This window comes from Ovis aries, chromosome 3, assembly GCF_016772045.2.
Source record: "Ovis aries strain OAR_USU_Benz2616 breed Rambouillet chromosome 3, ARS-UI_Ramb_v3.0, whole genome shotgun sequence".
Classification (NCBI taxonomy): Eukaryota; Metazoa; Chordata; class Mammalia; order Artiodactyla; family Bovidae; genus Ovis; species Ovis aries.
Window position 1 is genome coordinate 87,434,071 of NC_056056.1, and position 17,236 is coordinate 87,451,306.

Sequence of the window (17,236 nt, forward strand, 5' to 3'; positions counted from 1 at the left end):
GTAACTCTTTACTCCTAGTTTTACTTTTTGGTATGAATGCTCTCCAGTTTATCACTCTAACTACATTGTAAGCCCCTATAGGGAGGAGTTATGTATTAGTTACATAACATACACATTTGGTACTTGCTGTCAGTCCCTGTTCCAGGTGCTTTGCAAATATTAACTTGCATAATTATTCATCTTTGTATGTTGCAGAGGGTCTAGCATGTGCTTCGCACATGGACACATAAAATATTTGTGGAATGAATTTTGGAAGCATTAAGCTATTACAAATAGCTGTGAAAAGAAGAGAAGCGAAAAGGAAAGATATAAGCATCTGAATGCAGAGTTCCAAAGAATAGCAAGAAGAGATAAGAAAGCCTTCCTCAGCGATCAGTGCAAAGAAATAGAGGAAAACAACAGAATGGGAAAGAATAGAGATCTCGTCAAGAAAATTAGAGGTACCAGGGGAACATATCATACAAAGATGGGCTCGATAAAGGACAGAAATTGTATAGACCTAACAGAAGCAGAAGATATTAAGAGGTGACAAGTATACACAGGAGAACTGCACAAAAAAGAGCTTCATGACTCAGATAATCACGATGGTGTGATCACTCACCTAGAGCCAGACATCTTGGATTGTGAAGTCAAGTGGGCCTTAGGAAGCATCACTTCAAATAAAGCTAGTGGAGGTGATGGAATTCCAGTTGAGCTATTTCAAATCCTGGAAGATGATGCTGTGAAAGTGCTGCACTCAATATGCCAGCACATTTGGAAAACTCAGCAGTGGCCACAGGACTGGAGAAGGTCAGTTTTCATTCCAAACCCTAAGAAAGGCAATGCCAAAGAATGCTCAAACTACCGCACAATTGCACTCATCTCACATGCTAGTAAAGTAATGCTGAAAATTCTCCAAGCCAGGCTTCAGCAATATATGAACCGTGAACTTCCAGATGTTCAAGCTGGTTTTAAAAAAGGCAGAGGAACCAGAGATCAAATTGCCAACATCCACTGGATCATGGAAAAAGCAAGAGAGTTCCAGAAAAACATCTATTTCTGCTTTATTGACTCTGCCAAAGCCTTTGACTGTATGGATCACAATAAACTGTGGAAAATTCTGAAAGAGATGGGAATACCAGACCACCTGACCTGCCTCTTGAGAAACCTATATGCAGGTCAGGAAGCAACAGTTAGAACTGCACATGGAAGAACAAACTGGTTCCAAATAGGAAAAGGAGTACGTCAAGGCTGTATATTGTCATCCTGCTTATTTAACTTATATGCAGAGTACATCATGAGAAACACTGGGCTGGAAGAAGCACAAGCTGGAATCAAGATTCCTGGGAGAAATATCAATAACCTCAGACATGCAGATGACACCACCCTTATGGCAGAAAGTGAAGAGGAACTAAAAAGCCTCTTGATGAAAGTGAAAGAGGAGAGTGAAAAAGTTGGCTTAAAGCTCAACATTCAGAAAACGAAGATCATGGCATGTGGTCCCATCACTTCATGGGAAATAGATGGGGAAACAGTGGAAACAGTGTCAAACTTTATTTTTTGGGGCTCCAAAATCACTGCAGATGGTGATTGCAGTCATGAAATTAAAAGACCCTTACTCCTTAGAAGCAAAGATATGACCAACCTAGATAGCATAAAAGCAGAGACATTACTTTGCCAACTAAGTTCCGTCTAGTCAGTTCAGTTCAGTCGCTCAGTTGTGTCCGACTCTTTGCGACCCCATGAATTGCAACACGCCAGGCCTCCCTGTCCATCACCATCTCCCGGAGTTCACTCAGACTCATGTCCATTGAGTCCGTGATGCCATCCAGCCATCTCATCCTCTGTCGTCCCCTTCTCCTCCTGCCCCCAATCCCTCCCAGCATCAGAGTCTTTTCCAATGAGTCAACTCTTTGCATGAGGTGGCCAAAGTACTGGAGTTTCAGCTTTAGCATCATTCCTTCCAAAGAAATCCCAAGGTTGATCTTCTTCAGAATGGACTGGTTGGATCTCCTTGCAGTCCAAGGGACTCTCAAGAGTCTTCTCCAACACCACAGTTCAAACGCATCAGTTCTTCGGTGCTCAGCCTTCTTCACAGTCCACCTCTCACATCCATACATGACCACAGGAAAACCATAGCCTTGACTAGACGGACCTTAGTCGGCAAAGTAATGTCTCTGCTTTTGAATGTACTATCTAGGTTGGTCATAACTTTTCTTCCAAGGAGTAAGTGTCTTTTAATTTCATGGCTGCAGTCACCATCTGCAGTGATTTTGGAGACCCCCCAAAATAAAGTCTGACACTGTTTCCACTGTTTCCCCATCTATTTCCCATGAAATGATGGGACCAGATGCCATGATCTTCGTTTTCTGAATGTGGAGCTTTAAGCCAACTTTTTCACTCTCCTCTTTCACTTTCATCAAGAGGCTTTTAGCTCCTCTTCACTTTCTGCCATAAAGGTGGTGTCATCTGCCTAAGGCTATAGTTTTTCCAGTGGTCATGTATGGATGTGAGAGTTGGACTGTGAAGAAAGCTGAGTGCAGAAGAATTGATGCTTTTGAACTGTGGTGTTGGAGAATACTCTTGAGAGTCCTTTGGACTGCAAGGAGATCCAACCGGTCCTTTAGATCAGAGATTCTAAAGGAGATCAGTCCTGGGTGTTCTTTGGAAGGACTGATGCTAAAGCTGAAGCTCCAATACTTTGGCCACCTCATGCGAAGAGTTGACTCATTGGAAAAGACTGGTGCTGGGAGGGATTGGGGGCAGGAGGAGAAGGGGACAACAGAGGATGAGATGGCTGGATGCCATCACAAACTCAATGGACATGAGTTTGAGTGAACTCTGGGAGTTGGTGATGGACAGGGAGGCTTGGAGTGCTGCATTTCATGGGATCGCAAAGAGTCTGACACGACTAAGCGACTGAACTGAACTGAAGCATTTCCAAGTGACTGGCTGTTCTTCTGGTTGGAAAGTTACCTTGGAAAAATTGATTTGGGGACTAATCTGACACTGGGTGCAAGTTTACAGAAATTCTTTATTTTAGCCGTACTTAGGCTAGAAGAATTGATGCTTTTGAACTGTGGTGTGGGAGAAGACTGTTGAGAGTTCCTTGGATTGCAAGGAGATCCAACCAGTCCATCCTAAAGAAAATCAGTTTTGAATATTCACTGGAAGGACTGATGCTGAAGCTGAAGCAGCAATACTTTGGCCACCTGATGCGAAGAACCAACTCATTGGAAAAGACCTTGATGCTGGGAAAGATTGAAGGCGGGAGGAGAAGGGGATGACAGAGGATGAGATGGTTGGATGGCATCACTGACTGGATGGACAGGAGTTTGAGTAAGTTCTGGGAGTTAGTGAGGGACAGGGAAGCCTGGCATACTGCTGTCTATGGGATTGCAAAGGCTATAAGAACTGATTCAAAGCAGTTAAGGTTTTCCTTTCTGCCGGGAACCGCGCTCAACTCAGAATCTAAGACTGGGGAAAAGGGAAGACGTCGGGGCTAAAAGGCAACAGGCCAGGTCCGAGCTGCCAAGAGCGGGCGGGGGCGGGGCGTCGGGCGGGGCGGTGCTCCGGGGGCCGGGCCCGACGGCGGGGCGGGGCCTGGGCCGGGGCGGGGCGCGAGACAGCACCGGGCGGCGATGGCGGCGGACGGGGACTGGCAGGATTTCTATGAGTTCCAGGAGCCGGCCCGGAGCCTCCAGGACCAAGAGAACTGTAACGCGAGCCCCGAGGCCGGAGCAGGGCCAGGCGGGGGTGGCGACGGCTTCCCAGCGCTGGCCTGCCACTTGGAGGAGAAGCTGAGTCTGTGTTTCCGCCCCTCGGGTCCGAGTGCCGAGCCCCCGAGGGCGGCTGTGCGGCCCATCACCGAGTGCAGCCTCCTGCAGGGTGACGAGTGAGTGCGGGCCCAGGCGGGGAGCGGGCGGGAACCTCCCCTGCCCCTCGTCCAGCCCCTCTCTCCCTGCCCACTGGCTCGGGGTCAGCAGCCTCGGCGGGACTCCGACCGTAGGCTCCTCCCCGCTCTCTCCTTCCGCCTCCAACTCTGGAGTCCCGCCCCTCTCTGTTCTCCCACCTCCTTCCTTGAGGCTTTCGGCCTCTGCGCTCCTGGGAATTTAAATCTCGTGTTCTCCTGCCCCTCTGTGAGCCCTTAAGCCTCCTTCTGCTTTCTGGAAGCCAGCCTCTGTTTGGTTTTGAGAGGAGTCTTGTACTGAGCCTCGTAGTTGCAGATAGTACTTCCTCGGGCACATGTGTAGCCATTCATTCGCTCAACTAGAATTTATTAAGCGCCTGCTATGTGCTGCTTCGCACTGGGAATAGCAGGGTGACTGGACATTACCGCTGTCAAGCAGAGCGCAACCCAGGGTGGAAGCTAGATTTGTAAACAAGCATTTATTGAATGTTACAAACGCTCTGATACATGTGCAGAATACAGGGGATTTTGTTTATGTGTGTGTGAAGAAAGACTTCAGAGAGAAAACTGGATCCTGATGGATGAGTGGGAATTTGCTTGGCAGGTGAAGAAATGTTACTAGTATTCTAGCTCAGGGACACAGAGCATGCAAAGGTACTGACGCGGAAGCAGCCTTTATGCCCCAGGAGATTGTTGGCTTCATCTGAGAGCTCAGGTTGAGTGCAAGTCCCCACAGAGGCAAAAAGGAAAAGATCTGGTTATTAATAGGAAGGATCACCTAGTCTGATAGGGAGATCGGTGCATAAACAGGTAATTATTACAGGGCAATGGTCAGAAATTCACTGGGATTTATGAGAGCTAGGAGAATGGAGGGACAGAGGTTATTTAACCTCCTAGAACCCGTTATAATTTAGTTAAATGAGGGTTGTTGCGCACCATAGTTTTCCTCCAAAAGAGACTGAAAGGAATGAGAGTGAGGGATTTGACAGTATTGTAATGTAGGGGGAGAGGAGCTCTGGAGAGCCTGAGGGTAAAATTACAGAGTAAAAACTGAGGTTATGGGTAGGGATGGATTTTCAGAGCATTGATGGGATGGAGAGATTAGAGGTTAGGGAAGAATGCTTCAGCTGAAGCTCCAATATTTTGGCCACCTGATGCAAAGAGCCTACTCACTGGAAAAGACCCTGATGCCAGAAAAGATTGAAGGCAGGAGGAAAAGAGATGGTTGGATGGCATCACAGATTCAATGGACACGAGTTTGAGTAAACTCTGGGAGATGGTGAAGGACAGGGAAGCCTGGTGTGCTGCAGACCATGGGGTCACAAAGAGTTGGACTGAGCTACTGAGCAACTGAGCAGCAAAGAATGCTTGAGAGAAGGCTCCATGGGCAAAGGGAGGGCTTGTCATTTGATGGTTTTCTTTCCTCTATGAATCAGAAGATTTATCAGGAAGAGAGAGTTGGGAATGGAGGCCAGTGGCTTAGCTAGCAGTGGTTCAGGGCCAGCTCTGTTTAGAGATTATGTCTTTTCATTGGTACCTCTGTACAGTGTTCTGGCCCGGCATAGAAGGAGGAGTTTATGATTGGATATTATGCACACAGATATGCAAGCTTCCCAGGTGCCTCACAGTGGTGAAGAATCCCCTGCCAGTGCAAGAGACACAGGTTTGATCCCTGTGTTGGGAAGATCCCCTGGAATAGGAAATGGCAATCCATTCCAGTATTCTTGCCTGAAGGATCCCATGGACAAAGGAGCCTGGTGGACTACTATCCATAGGATCACAAAGGGTTGGACACGACTGAGCCTGCAGTCAGTGGCAAAAGACATTTTAAACAGTCTATTCCCAAAGAGAAGATAGTGTTATGCATAGATTTATATACTCGGAATCAGTAGACTCAGGACGTACTCTGGATTTTAAAATCATATTTATTATATATTTGGGTTTATCAAGAGTAACTTATCAAAATTAATTAGTGGCTTGTACACAGATAAGATTCCCTATTTTTCATTCACCTGTACTGTCTGAAAAGGAGTGTATTTTTTGCTTAAATCTTAGGTTGATACAGAACTTTCGTTACTCTTGATAATGATTTTTCGTAGATATTACATTGGTGGTACTGCATGTTGCTTGATTTGGGAATGCATAAGAAGTCAATCTTTTCTAAGCAGGAGTTGCCTACCACCCTCGTGGTCCCTGTTCTGTTGCGTAAACATGCTCTCCATTGCTTGATAGAGTTCATTCCTGTTCCTTTCACTAGAGAGAGCTGAGAATTCTTTCACTTAGATAAGGACTTCCCTTGTGGCTCAGATGGTAAAGCGTCTGTCCACAATGTGGGAGACCTGGGTTTGATCCCTAGGTTGGGAAGATCCCCTGGAGAAGGAAATGGCAATCCACTCCAGTACTATTGCCTGGAAAATCCCATGGACAGAGGAGCCTGGTAGGCTACAGTCCATGGGGTCGCAAAGAGTCAGACACGACTGAGCAACTTCACTTTCACTTAGGGCACTTTATTCTTTTCTGAGTCCCAGTTTTAGTTTTGGTTACATACAGATTGTGCTTATCGGCTAAATAAGCCAATACTTTAGAAGGGTCTAGTGAGGGATTGAATGTCAGTGAGACTTTGACCTCCTTTGGAAAAGAGCCGCCCTGCTAGTTGTTTATGATTGGCCGTAATGCTTTATGATCGGATGAAGGCAGTTCCTATCTTGATTGGAGTATTCTAGAAGTCTTTCAGTTAATCCGGCCTTGTGTCCTTTCAGCCACAAATGTTCTGGCCTTGGTGAAGATAGAGGACTGTGACTTGTCCTTCATTTTCTTGGGAGATCAAATTCACCCACAGTCAATTATTCTACATAAAATCTTCCGCTCCACTTGTCCTTTTATTACGGCCTCAATTAAGAAGGAACAAACAGCAGACAAAACGAACCTCAAAATCTCTGGACTGTCTTCACCTACTAGAATATCCTAGTGGTTCCTGACCAGGGTTAGGTGTATGGTCAGTCATTTAGTATTGGAAGATCTTCTACCCAGGAAGAGGTGGGCCAGCAAGTTTAGCAACCCAGAGTATTTCCAATTTGAGCATATTGACATTAGAGGAAATGAGGATTCCAGCAGAGAGGAGGATAGGAATGAACCATGCATATGAGAGATTTGCTGGGTAAATGAGCCAGTTTTCTCGAGCTTTTTGTGTTCACATGTTCATGGAGGCTAATATGCATTCAACAGCCAAGTGTCATTTGGGGATTGTCTGTTTTTGGCAGTTGTGGTCCCATTGCTTCTCTTTTAACCAAATTCCAGTTCATTAAATCAGTGTGTTGTTTCTCTGTTTTGAAGCTTGCATTCTTAGTTTTATAATTCCAGTGGTCTTATTTTTGTATCCTAGTATCTTACACACTTAGGAAAAAACCCACCCAATTTTTTTAGTGGCTTATTCACGATTAGATACTTGTTAAAAATGTTAGCTTTTTTAAATTTATTAATTGTATGTGTGTATCTCTGACCATTAAATAGCTTATTTGTGTAGTGTTTAACTTTACTTAGACTAATTAAATTTAATTTCATTTATATTTCTGAACTCTTTTTTTCATATAATGCCTTTAAAAAAAACGCTGGTTATTACTTTGGGATTGAAACTGAATTTTGGTCATGAAATTGGTTTTCAGTCCTTATTTTGGTATGGTTTGGAACTTTCATCAATATAACTAATTTGAATGAATGCTTCGAGTTAGAGCTGGAAGAAACATCAGCCATCCTTATCCAAGCTTCTTGTTTTAGAAAGAGCAGCTAATGCCTGCAGAAGTTACAGTGCATGATCAGAGGCTGAGGATGAATGGAGATGAGAGTCTGTTTTCTGAATTTAGTCAGGTGCTCTTTTCATTTTACTCTGTTGCCTCCTCAAAATTCTGTTTGTTAATAAGGAAGAGTAATTGCATTGGGTATAATCTGTGTATTTTATTGTGAACTCCCTTTCTTTCCCTTTTCATCTTATCTTAGCCTTACACTATAAATTAGATATTAAGCCCTAGTCTCGTATTGAGGCTGAATTCCTTCTCCTGGAAATTCTTTCTCATTGGTTAAAGAGAGATTATTCACTCTGTGGAATAGTCTATATGTTTGGAAGTTACAAAAGAAAAATAATTATAAAGCACAGTGTATTTACTACCTGTTTTGGCTTGGGAAACACGACATAACTTTCCTGTGCTTTAGTTTCCTAATCTGTAAAATGGGGATGATAATGGTTCTTCATGGTATTCTTTTTGAGGATTAAGTGAGCCAATGTAAGTAAATTGCTTAGAATGTATGTAAACAGTTTAGGTAATACCTGGCTCACAAGACAGTGGAAATGTTAGCCGTTGACTTGGTGAGCTTTCTGTTCCATGTCTTCTTCCCTCAGGACTTGTCAGCCCAGTGGTTGGGCTTTCCTTTAATCTTATTCAGGAGGCTCTGGTTTGTTGATGCTTTTCTGAGAAAGAGTAGGCCTTCTATTTTTTTTTTTTTTGCTGTGATAGTTTTTGTTCTCTCTTTCACTGTAGTACTAGATATCTGTTTAATAATGATAGACAGAATGTTAACTTTCATTGATTGTAGTTTTTTTTTTTTTTTAAGGATTTGGAATGCCCTGACAGATAATTACGGAAATGTAATGCCTGTAGACTGGAAGTCATCCCATACTAGGACCTTGCATTTGCTTACTCTGAATCTCTCAGAAAAAGGGGTAAGTTAGGATTTGCACCAATAGTTTCTGAATAACCGATTCTGATAATGGAACTAAAAAGTAGTGTTTCTCTCTAACCACAATTCATTGAGTTGCTTCTTATTTCCAAGCTTATGGCAAGTGAAGTGGTCTTCTTTTGCCATCTTGGTTTTTGCTACTGTCCACTTGCTGACATTTCCCTCCAGTTCTTCCCTAGCACACACTCACCTTTTTTATGTTTAGGTAAATTTTCATCACCTGTGTATGAACAGCAATGATCAGCATTTTTTTCTAGCTTAAATAACATAACTTTGATACATTGACAATACTCGGTAAGAACCTTAGGCTTTGATTTAATATATGGAGGATTCTGGAGTGTCTACAGAGAGTTAACTTTCTGATGAATTTAATGCTGGATGTAACATGTTTGAATATTGGAGAACCTTTAAAAGACATTTCAAGTCTTGGCTTTTTGATGTGTTCTTGGCTAACCATTGGAGGCTTCTGTGTATGTCTTGTGGAGAAGGCGATGGCACCCCACTCCAGTACTCTTGCCTGGAACATCCCATGGATGGAGGAGCCTGGTGGGCTGCAGTCCATGGGGTCACGAAGAGTCAGGCATAACTGAGCGACTTCACTTTCACTTTTTACTTTCATGCATTGGAGAAGGAAATGGCAACCCACTCCAGTGTTCTTGCCTGGAGAATCCCAGGGCCTGGGGAGCCTGGTGGGGTACCCTCTATGGGGTCACACAGAGTTGGACACGACTGAAGTGACTTAGCAGCAGCAGCAGCATGTATGTCTTGGAATTGTAAAGTGGAGACACCTTGGGTAAGGAGTGTGAGCACAGGTGGAAGGATAGCAAAGGGGACAGAAAAGGGAAGGGAATTGCTTTAAGTGGAAAATCACAGTGTGGTTTAACGCTGACGAAAAAGGAGGCCAAATGGAAGTTTCAGGGCCGGACTATTTAAATTCTTCATCAAATAGCAGTGTTAACTCATGCCAGCTCTTTTGGCATGCTCTATATTTCATTAAGTGTATTTGTGTAATTTCGGAGAGTATAATGCAGTAGGATTGTATTTTAAATAGTGCTATTAATGTTTTCTGAAACGATGTTCTTAAAAGTGTGATTCAGAAAAGCTTGCCGCCTAGAAATCCTATATTTCTAGTAAAATATAGGATTCTGACTATATTTCTTTGTATTCTAGTACATACAGGATTTATTTGTTCCAGTTATTAATCTCCTTAAGCTGTTTTGCAGGCTGACCTGACATACATTTAGGGGCAGGAATAAAGCAAAATATCTTATCCTCTGTCTTCTGTTTATTTGGATCTTAGCTATCATTCTGGGCTTAGTTCAAGTTTCCCTTCCTCTCTGAAGCTCCCTATTACTGTTTTAGCCTTTGCTGATCTCATGGAATTATATAATTTTAGAGTTGGAAGGGACTTTAAAGGACACTTAATCCAACCTCTCACTTGGGGGGAATCCCTGTTTACAGCATCTCTGACAGATGGTCATTCAGCCACAGACTAAATCCCAGCAAGGAAGGAAAATGCTCTCCTCTCTGTGGGAATCGGTCACACTTGTCAGGGTGTGAAAATCGTAAAGGACTTACATGTCCCACAGAGTTTGGCCCCCAAGTCTCTTGGGTGCTGGTCCTCACGGCACTTGATCTGTGTCTTAAATCATCATTAGTGTTTCTTAATTATGTTTGTGGATCTGTCTAGATTGTAACTTCCTGGTAGATATCTTCATATGTGTCTTCTGAGTAGCTATTACAGTGCCTGGCACATAGTGAGAACTAAGACAAGTGTTTGTTGAGTGAACAAATGAATAATCTCATCAGTAATACTATAGGGTCAGAGACCATGGTGGAAAGTTTTTAAAACTGTTTTCTATGTTACTTAACATAGTGCTGCATCAGCAATAGCCAGGCAATGAGTACTTTGTTTGACATAATAAAAAATGGTAGAGGAGATCTTTTCATAGTTTCAAAGAGAAGTACTTTAGTCACATGAGCAGGACACTCCAATCCAGTTTTACTGAATATTGTTCTTTGGTTACCTCTTGGGATGTCACTCGCTTTATCTGCCTTTTGACTGTTTTCAATACCAGAGCAATGGCATAAGCAAAGATAGTGATTAGTAGTGACTTGGAGTTCAGTACTCATGCTCATTGTAAAAGCTCACCTGGAGAACTCAGCAGGTTAAAATGGACAAATGATCATCTCATATCTGAGTATCTTTTTAAAAAATTAATTTTATTAATTTTTGTCTGCACTGGGTCTTTGTTGCTGACAGCGGGCTTTCTCTATTTGTGGCAAGTGGGGACTGTTCTCTAGTTGCAGCTCGAGGACTTCTCGTTGCTGTGGCTTTTCTTGTTGTGGAGCACAGGCCCGAGGGTGCTTGGGCTTAGTTGCCCCATGGCATGTCAGATCTTCCCGGACCAAGGATTGAACCTGTGTCTTCTGCATTGGCAGTCGGATTCTTAACCATTGTACCACCAGGGAAGTCTTAACATCTGTCTGTCTTCACATGATTCGCAGGTGCTGAATACAACTAAGATGAGAAGTCTAGTTCTTGGGAATGAGTAGCACATATTAATTTCCTGAAGAACAAATGCACAGCAAGGAACTATGTAGGAAGCAACCATGTTATTCTATTAGGTAGCATATAACTAATTTTTTTAACCTGGGAAGTTGCCAACTGTGTGCTCTATTATTTCCATAACTGAGTTAGGCAAAATTTATCTTTTGAAACCATTCTTTAGATTATTTCAACTGTAAAACAGAGTCTGTATGAACTTTTTTTTGACAAAGGGGAAAGAGATTTCTTTTGCATTAGGATGAGATAAACAGGAAACTACAGCTCTCTAGATTTCGGTTTTTAATTTTTTTTTTTAAATTGATGTTCAAGACAGGACACTTCTAAATGTGATAGGTCTTTTCTAGAGGAAGGCAACTGGTATGTTCCAAATTCTTACAGGGGCACATTTTTTCCACTTGAGGCAGCTTCTGTTTCGTACAGGGAAACAGAACCACGGCTCTGTATCTAAACGTGGCACAGACAGGAGTGATGGGAATGCTTGGCAGAGAGAAGGCACACTGATGCCTAACGGGAGCGTGAAGAATGAGACCCATGACAGCCAAGGTTAGTTTTCAAAGCCTGGAAGGGATTCCAGCCTTCAGCATATGCCATCTCTGTGGGGAATGGGTTTGGCTCCCTCTCTGGAAAGATGGTCTGGGATTATTATTTCTGTTGTCATGGAAATTTATTCTAATGGCTTATTGGTATCACTCATGTGTTTTGGCAGTAGCTGCAAACCTGTTCTAAATCCAGTGCCATTCTTGATCCTGCTTATGTGATAGAATGCTTCTAAATTGTTTTGCCTTAGGAATATCTCCTGAGCCATATTCTTCTCCTACCATGCGTGTTTCTTTAGAAGCAGGGACTCTATTTAATGCATCTTTGTATATTCAAGAGTAGAAATAGAAGATAATAATGTGATCTTTAGGACTAATTTACCAACTTTCTATTGTCTATTAAGGGGAAAAAAATAAGACAGAACTATGGTCCTCAAGTTACAGCACAGAACCGTGATTTGAGGGGAGGAGAGTGTTGAAATTTTAGGATCAGTGAATGAAATTCTGAGGTTTACTCTACATCATCGTACATCCTTACGTGGCCCATTTCATCTCTCCTTCTACAATCTTGAAATTAGACATCCTCTCTCATCAAGAGCCGGATCTCTTGACCTTTCTCCTTTCTTATTAACAGGATAACTTAGTTTGAAAAAGTAAACTAAAGCTATAGAACTTAACATGAAAAAGCAGTCTCTCCCCTACTTACCTTATCATCCTTGATTTCCACTTACCGGTAGCAGCCACTTTCAGCTACTTCAGCTGTTTCTTCTAACAGATAACATTTTCCTGTCATTTTACTTAATTTTATTCTTCAACTTTAGACTTTATCCATTGACTCTGAACCCAGAGGATGAGGGTTTAGCAGTCTCAGAGTCGTCCCTCCCTCCACCCATAACCCTCACAAAAACTTTGGTTTTCCCTCATCTTCCCACTATAATTATGTCAGAATATTTCTTTGCGTCTTCATTTGTATTGACTATTTAAATGTTCACATTTAAGTACATTTTATGATGGCGTTTCCTCTTGTAATCTTTTTCCTTCAGGTCATAATAATTGCCTTTTTGTGGTTAATTTAGGTTATCATTAGCTCACTAATTCATCCTCAGTAGAGCCATAAAGCTCACTTTAGTAAATGAAACACACTGGGCAACCTGTCAGTCTCTCTTTGCTTTCTCCTGTGTTTTTCTCGATTCCTTCTGTAGTAACAGTTCTAATCTGAACCGGTTACTATCTAGTTTAGCTCTGTAGCCATCATCCTGGGATCTTTACTTCACTGTCATTACAAGAATCCCCTTCACCTCTCTCTTGGGTTAGAGCCAGTGTCTGCTTCCTTTTTGGTTTTTCTCCTGGGTTTAATGGAGCACGTTCTGGAGTAGCTTTCTGAGAAAGGTAACCTGAGAGGCAAATTCTCTGAGAACTTCCCAGCCTGATGGTTCAGTGAGAAAGCCAACGAGGAGGTCATCACTGCAGGGCAGCGTGGCCTTGCTGTATGTGGTGGCGGACAGAACGGGAGGGCTGCTGTGGCTCCTCTCCAGCCTAATGGGATGCGAGGCAGCACACTGGTGTTTCCATTCCTTGTATATCTCACCTGCAGATTTTTTTCACTCTGTGGTGTGTGTATACCATTAAATGTGAGACCTGTGAGAAACTACCAAGGTAGTAGAGACCTACATCCATCCAATTGTGTCTTCAATTTTATATATATAATACTTTTAATATATATACACATATATACAATTATATATATGCATATATATACTTGTGTGTGTGTATATATATATATAAATAATTTTCCCAAGTAAAATACTGTCTTTTAAAATTATATACTGTCTGTTAGAAATACGTGTCTGTGGACTTCCCTCGTGGTCCAGTGGTTAAGAATCTGCCTGCTAGTGCAGTGGCCCCAGGTTTGATCCCTGGTCTGGGAAGGTTCCACATGCTGTGGACCCGCTGAGCCCATTCCCCGCAACTATGGGAACGCTCGCTCTAGAGCTTGTGCTCTATAACAGGAGAAGCCGCTGCGGTGAGAAGCCCACACACCACAACTAAAGAGGAGCCCCTGCTCGCTGCAGCTAGAGAAAGCCCGTGTGCAGCCATGAAGTCCAGGGTAGGCAAAAATAAACAAGATAAAAAATACACGGTTGCTTCTCACATCATTCCTTGCCCATCTGTTCTCTGAGAACTCAGTTTCCACTGCTTCTGACAAATAGAGTTCTAATTTCAGTTTTATTCATCATCTGAATGGTCATGTCATGATGGATTCATGATAGATAGATGATTGCTTGTCCATTTTAAGCTGCTGGGTTTTCCACGTTTGGCCTTTACAGTTAGTAAACTCGAGGCCATTATTATAGGGACTGTTGATATTGGCGTGGGAGGGTAGAGGACACCGTATGAGCTAGACATGGTGAGATACCAACAGCAAGCAGCCCTTTAGCATGAGCCTTAGGCATGAAGAGAGGTCAGGAGGGGAACAAGCTACCAGGACCCGTGGAGAGTGGCCATGCAGGCGAGATCAGCTCGACAGGTGCTGCAGCCTTTGGAGTCTGGTGGGAACAGACAGCAGAATACATGCCCAGACTTCTCCCCCGACCCCTGCCCCTCCTTCCAGCTCCTGCTAGTATCTGTTAGTGTGTTAGGCCACTAGGGAATCGAAAGTCAAGGGTATCCTTTGATGGAGTCCATAAAGGTCAGTGTCCTGGGGCATAGAGTGGGGAGAAAAATGGTAGTGAGGCAAAAGGAAAATCTCCAGGATAGTTAGAGTTAAAAATATTTTTGGAAGCTGGAAACTTTTTTTGGAAGAAGAAAGAGTTCTACTGGAAGGGCTAAGTATAACCCTTGTAGACAGTTCCCTTCTGCCAAGACTGTGATTGCTTATCTCTCGCTGTATTAGAAGTTAGTCTGCAAGTAACACGCTTTGTTTTCTGTGGAATTGTGACGCACACCGATCTTCCTATTAGATCATTAATTAAATAACATTTGCTGATAACCCTGTCTGTCCCCCGCCCCCGTTTGCTGTAATTCCCTACAAATCGCTGTAGAATACCAGATATTTTCGTACTTCCTGGACCCTCTTGCCCATGAAATCAGCAGCGAAATATGTGTCCGTTTGGGCAAAAGGGAATGTGTGCAGCCCCCTAGCAGCTTCGTGTTTATTCTGCATTCCTCTCCTTTCTGTCCGAGGTGGCTGTGCAACATGCCTCACATGCTGCCTGCTGCAGAGTAACTGTAACGAGCTCTGCCTTTTGAACCTCTCAGCAGATGCTCCCTCGGCAGCCCTCTGGACCCAGACACTTTGACTTTGTTGTGTTCAGAAGGCCCTGCCTTTGACAGTGGCTCGTTTTTGTCTTTAGATGAGTGACAGCTTGCTCTTTGATACCTCAGATGATGAGGAGCTGAGAGAACAGCTGGATATGCATTCAATCATCGTCTCCTGCGTCAACGACGAGCCGCTCTTCACCGCAGACCAGGTACAAAGGAGGGTCCCCTCCATCAAGGAAAGGGAACGTCGGCTGCAAAACCGTTTCTTAATGTGTAATCCGAAGCAGATGGATTATGTTAGTTGGGAACATCTTTCAATATGTGTAGTTTTCCAAGATAAGCATTGTTAAAACAGTATAGCAGGTTACTTTAGAAGAAGGCTGTTGCTTCCACTGGAATCAGAAAAAATACTATAATTTTTCCTCTTTCTTTAGATTTGAGCAGACATGGAAAAACTATATCTGTGCAGAAATTACCTAGTTTCTCTAAAACTATGGAGAAGTCATTAGCACTTACTAGAAGTCCTTATTGTATACCCAGGAAAGAAGTGAGCATTATTCCTGTGGAGTGCTCTAGTAATGTCAACCCTATATTCATTTAAAACCTGTTGAATCGTCTTTCTCGTTTTCTGAATACTCTTCCCACTTCTGCTGTATGGTCAAACTGTAGTGCACGAACTTTTCACTGAAATCATGTTCCACAGCTACTGAAACTGTGAGTTCTGTATTTTTAGGTTGGAAAGATGAGGTCAGTAAAGAGATGTATGATGTCAAGATTGGGAGCGGTACGTTAAAAATGTGTCATCTTGAAGCTCCATCATATTTGTGGCTGGATCATCCTAGGCTTGAAGAGAGTGCTTAAAAAGCAGGAGAGTAAGTTAGACGACGGAGTGCAGGAAAACCCTGATCCTCTGCGGAGAGGTGTGACCCTGAGTGTTCGTCGCCTTCTCGGTTCTGTGCCTGAAAACCAAGCTGTCCCTGCTTTTGACTGACAGAAACAGATTCTTTGCCTCTTTCAGTGTCCTGTTTTTGTGTTTAAAAATGCCTATTTTGGAAACTCTTCTTACTAAATTAGTGTAATCCCCACTCCTTCAGGTTTGCTTCTATTTTTCCTTGGTGCTAAAAGGGTTAAACTTGCTTCATATTGTATTTTTTCCCTAATAGTTTTTTTTTTTTTAAAACTCTTAGGTCTATTTTTTTTAAGTTATTTTTATTGAAGTCTAGTTGATTTACAATATTGTGATAGTTTCAGATACACAGCAAAGTGATTTGTTTATACATAATGTATGTATATATCTGTATTGTTTAGATTTGTTATAACCTATTATAGCATATATAATAATATATAATAATATATTGAATATAGTTCCCCATGCTATCCAGTGAATCTTTATCTTGTTTATATATATGATAGTGTGCATCTGTTAATTCCATACTATTAATTTATCGTACTTCCCCTTCCCCTTGGTAATCATAAGTTTGTTTGTTTGTCTTTTAAATGGCAAACTTTTGTTTTGGCCACATGGCATGCAGAATCTTAGCTCTTCCACCAGGGATTGAACCCTTACCCCTTGCAGTGGAAGCATGGAGTCCTAACTACTAGACCATCACAGAAGTCCCTAAATATCCCTTTATCTTCCCTTGAATTAATATTTGAAAAATTTTTTCTGTTGATAAAGGAAAACTTCCCTGCCAAAGCAAGAATTTCTTGCTTTATGTGTAAAGGTTTTTACAGTGTTGTATTTTATAAATTTTATGTCAATTTTATTAAATAGGTTTAGATTGAGTACTTGGATGTGGCATACGGTAAATTCTCTTGTCACTTGCTTTCTTTTAACTGTAACTGTGATCCCCTTCTGGGATGTCTCAAGTAGATAGTGTGTGTGTGTGTGTGTGTGTAATGTCTATTCACGGCTGCTCTGGGTCTCCGTTGCTGTGTGCTGACCTTCTCTAGCTGTGGCGAGTGGGGGTTACTCTCGAGCTGTGACGCTCGGGCTTCTCGCTGTGCTGACTTCTCTTGTTGTGGATCAGACTCGAGTTCAGGCTCAGTAGTGGTGGCACACGGGCTTTGTTGCGTCTTATCATGTGGGATCTTCCCAGACCAGGGATTGAACACATGTCCCCTGCATTGGCAGATGGGTTCTTAACCACAGAACCACCAGGGAAGTCCTATGCGTGTATTTTTAGCAGCAACTCAGAGATTACAAGATCTCATAGGGCCAACTGATATGTGATGAGTGTCTTAAATCAT

The 17,236-nt window shown here is 42.7% G+C and overlaps 1 protein-coding gene across 4 annotated transcripts in view; it reads left to right on the plus strand.

Annotated features, from left to right (window-relative positions):
* Window positions 1–3,601: 3,601 nt before the first annotated feature.
* Window positions 3,602–17,236, plus strand: part of FEZ2 (fasciculation and elongation protein zeta 2) — a 43,772-nt gene continuing 30,137 nt past the window's right edge. For all 4 annotated transcript variants that reach the window (XM_060412268.1, XM_012175981.4, XM_060412269.1 and 1 more), the window contains exons 1-3: window positions 3,602–3,874; window positions 8,495–8,603; window positions 15,079–15,195. In XM_060412268.1, coding sequence (XP_060268251.1) covers window positions 3,621–3,874; window positions 8,495–8,603; window positions 15,079–15,195 — 480 coding nt within the window. In that variant the 5' untranslated portion in view covers window positions 3,602–3,620. The remainder of the gene's footprint in view (window positions 3,875–8,494; window positions 8,604–15,078; window positions 15,196–17,236) is intronic.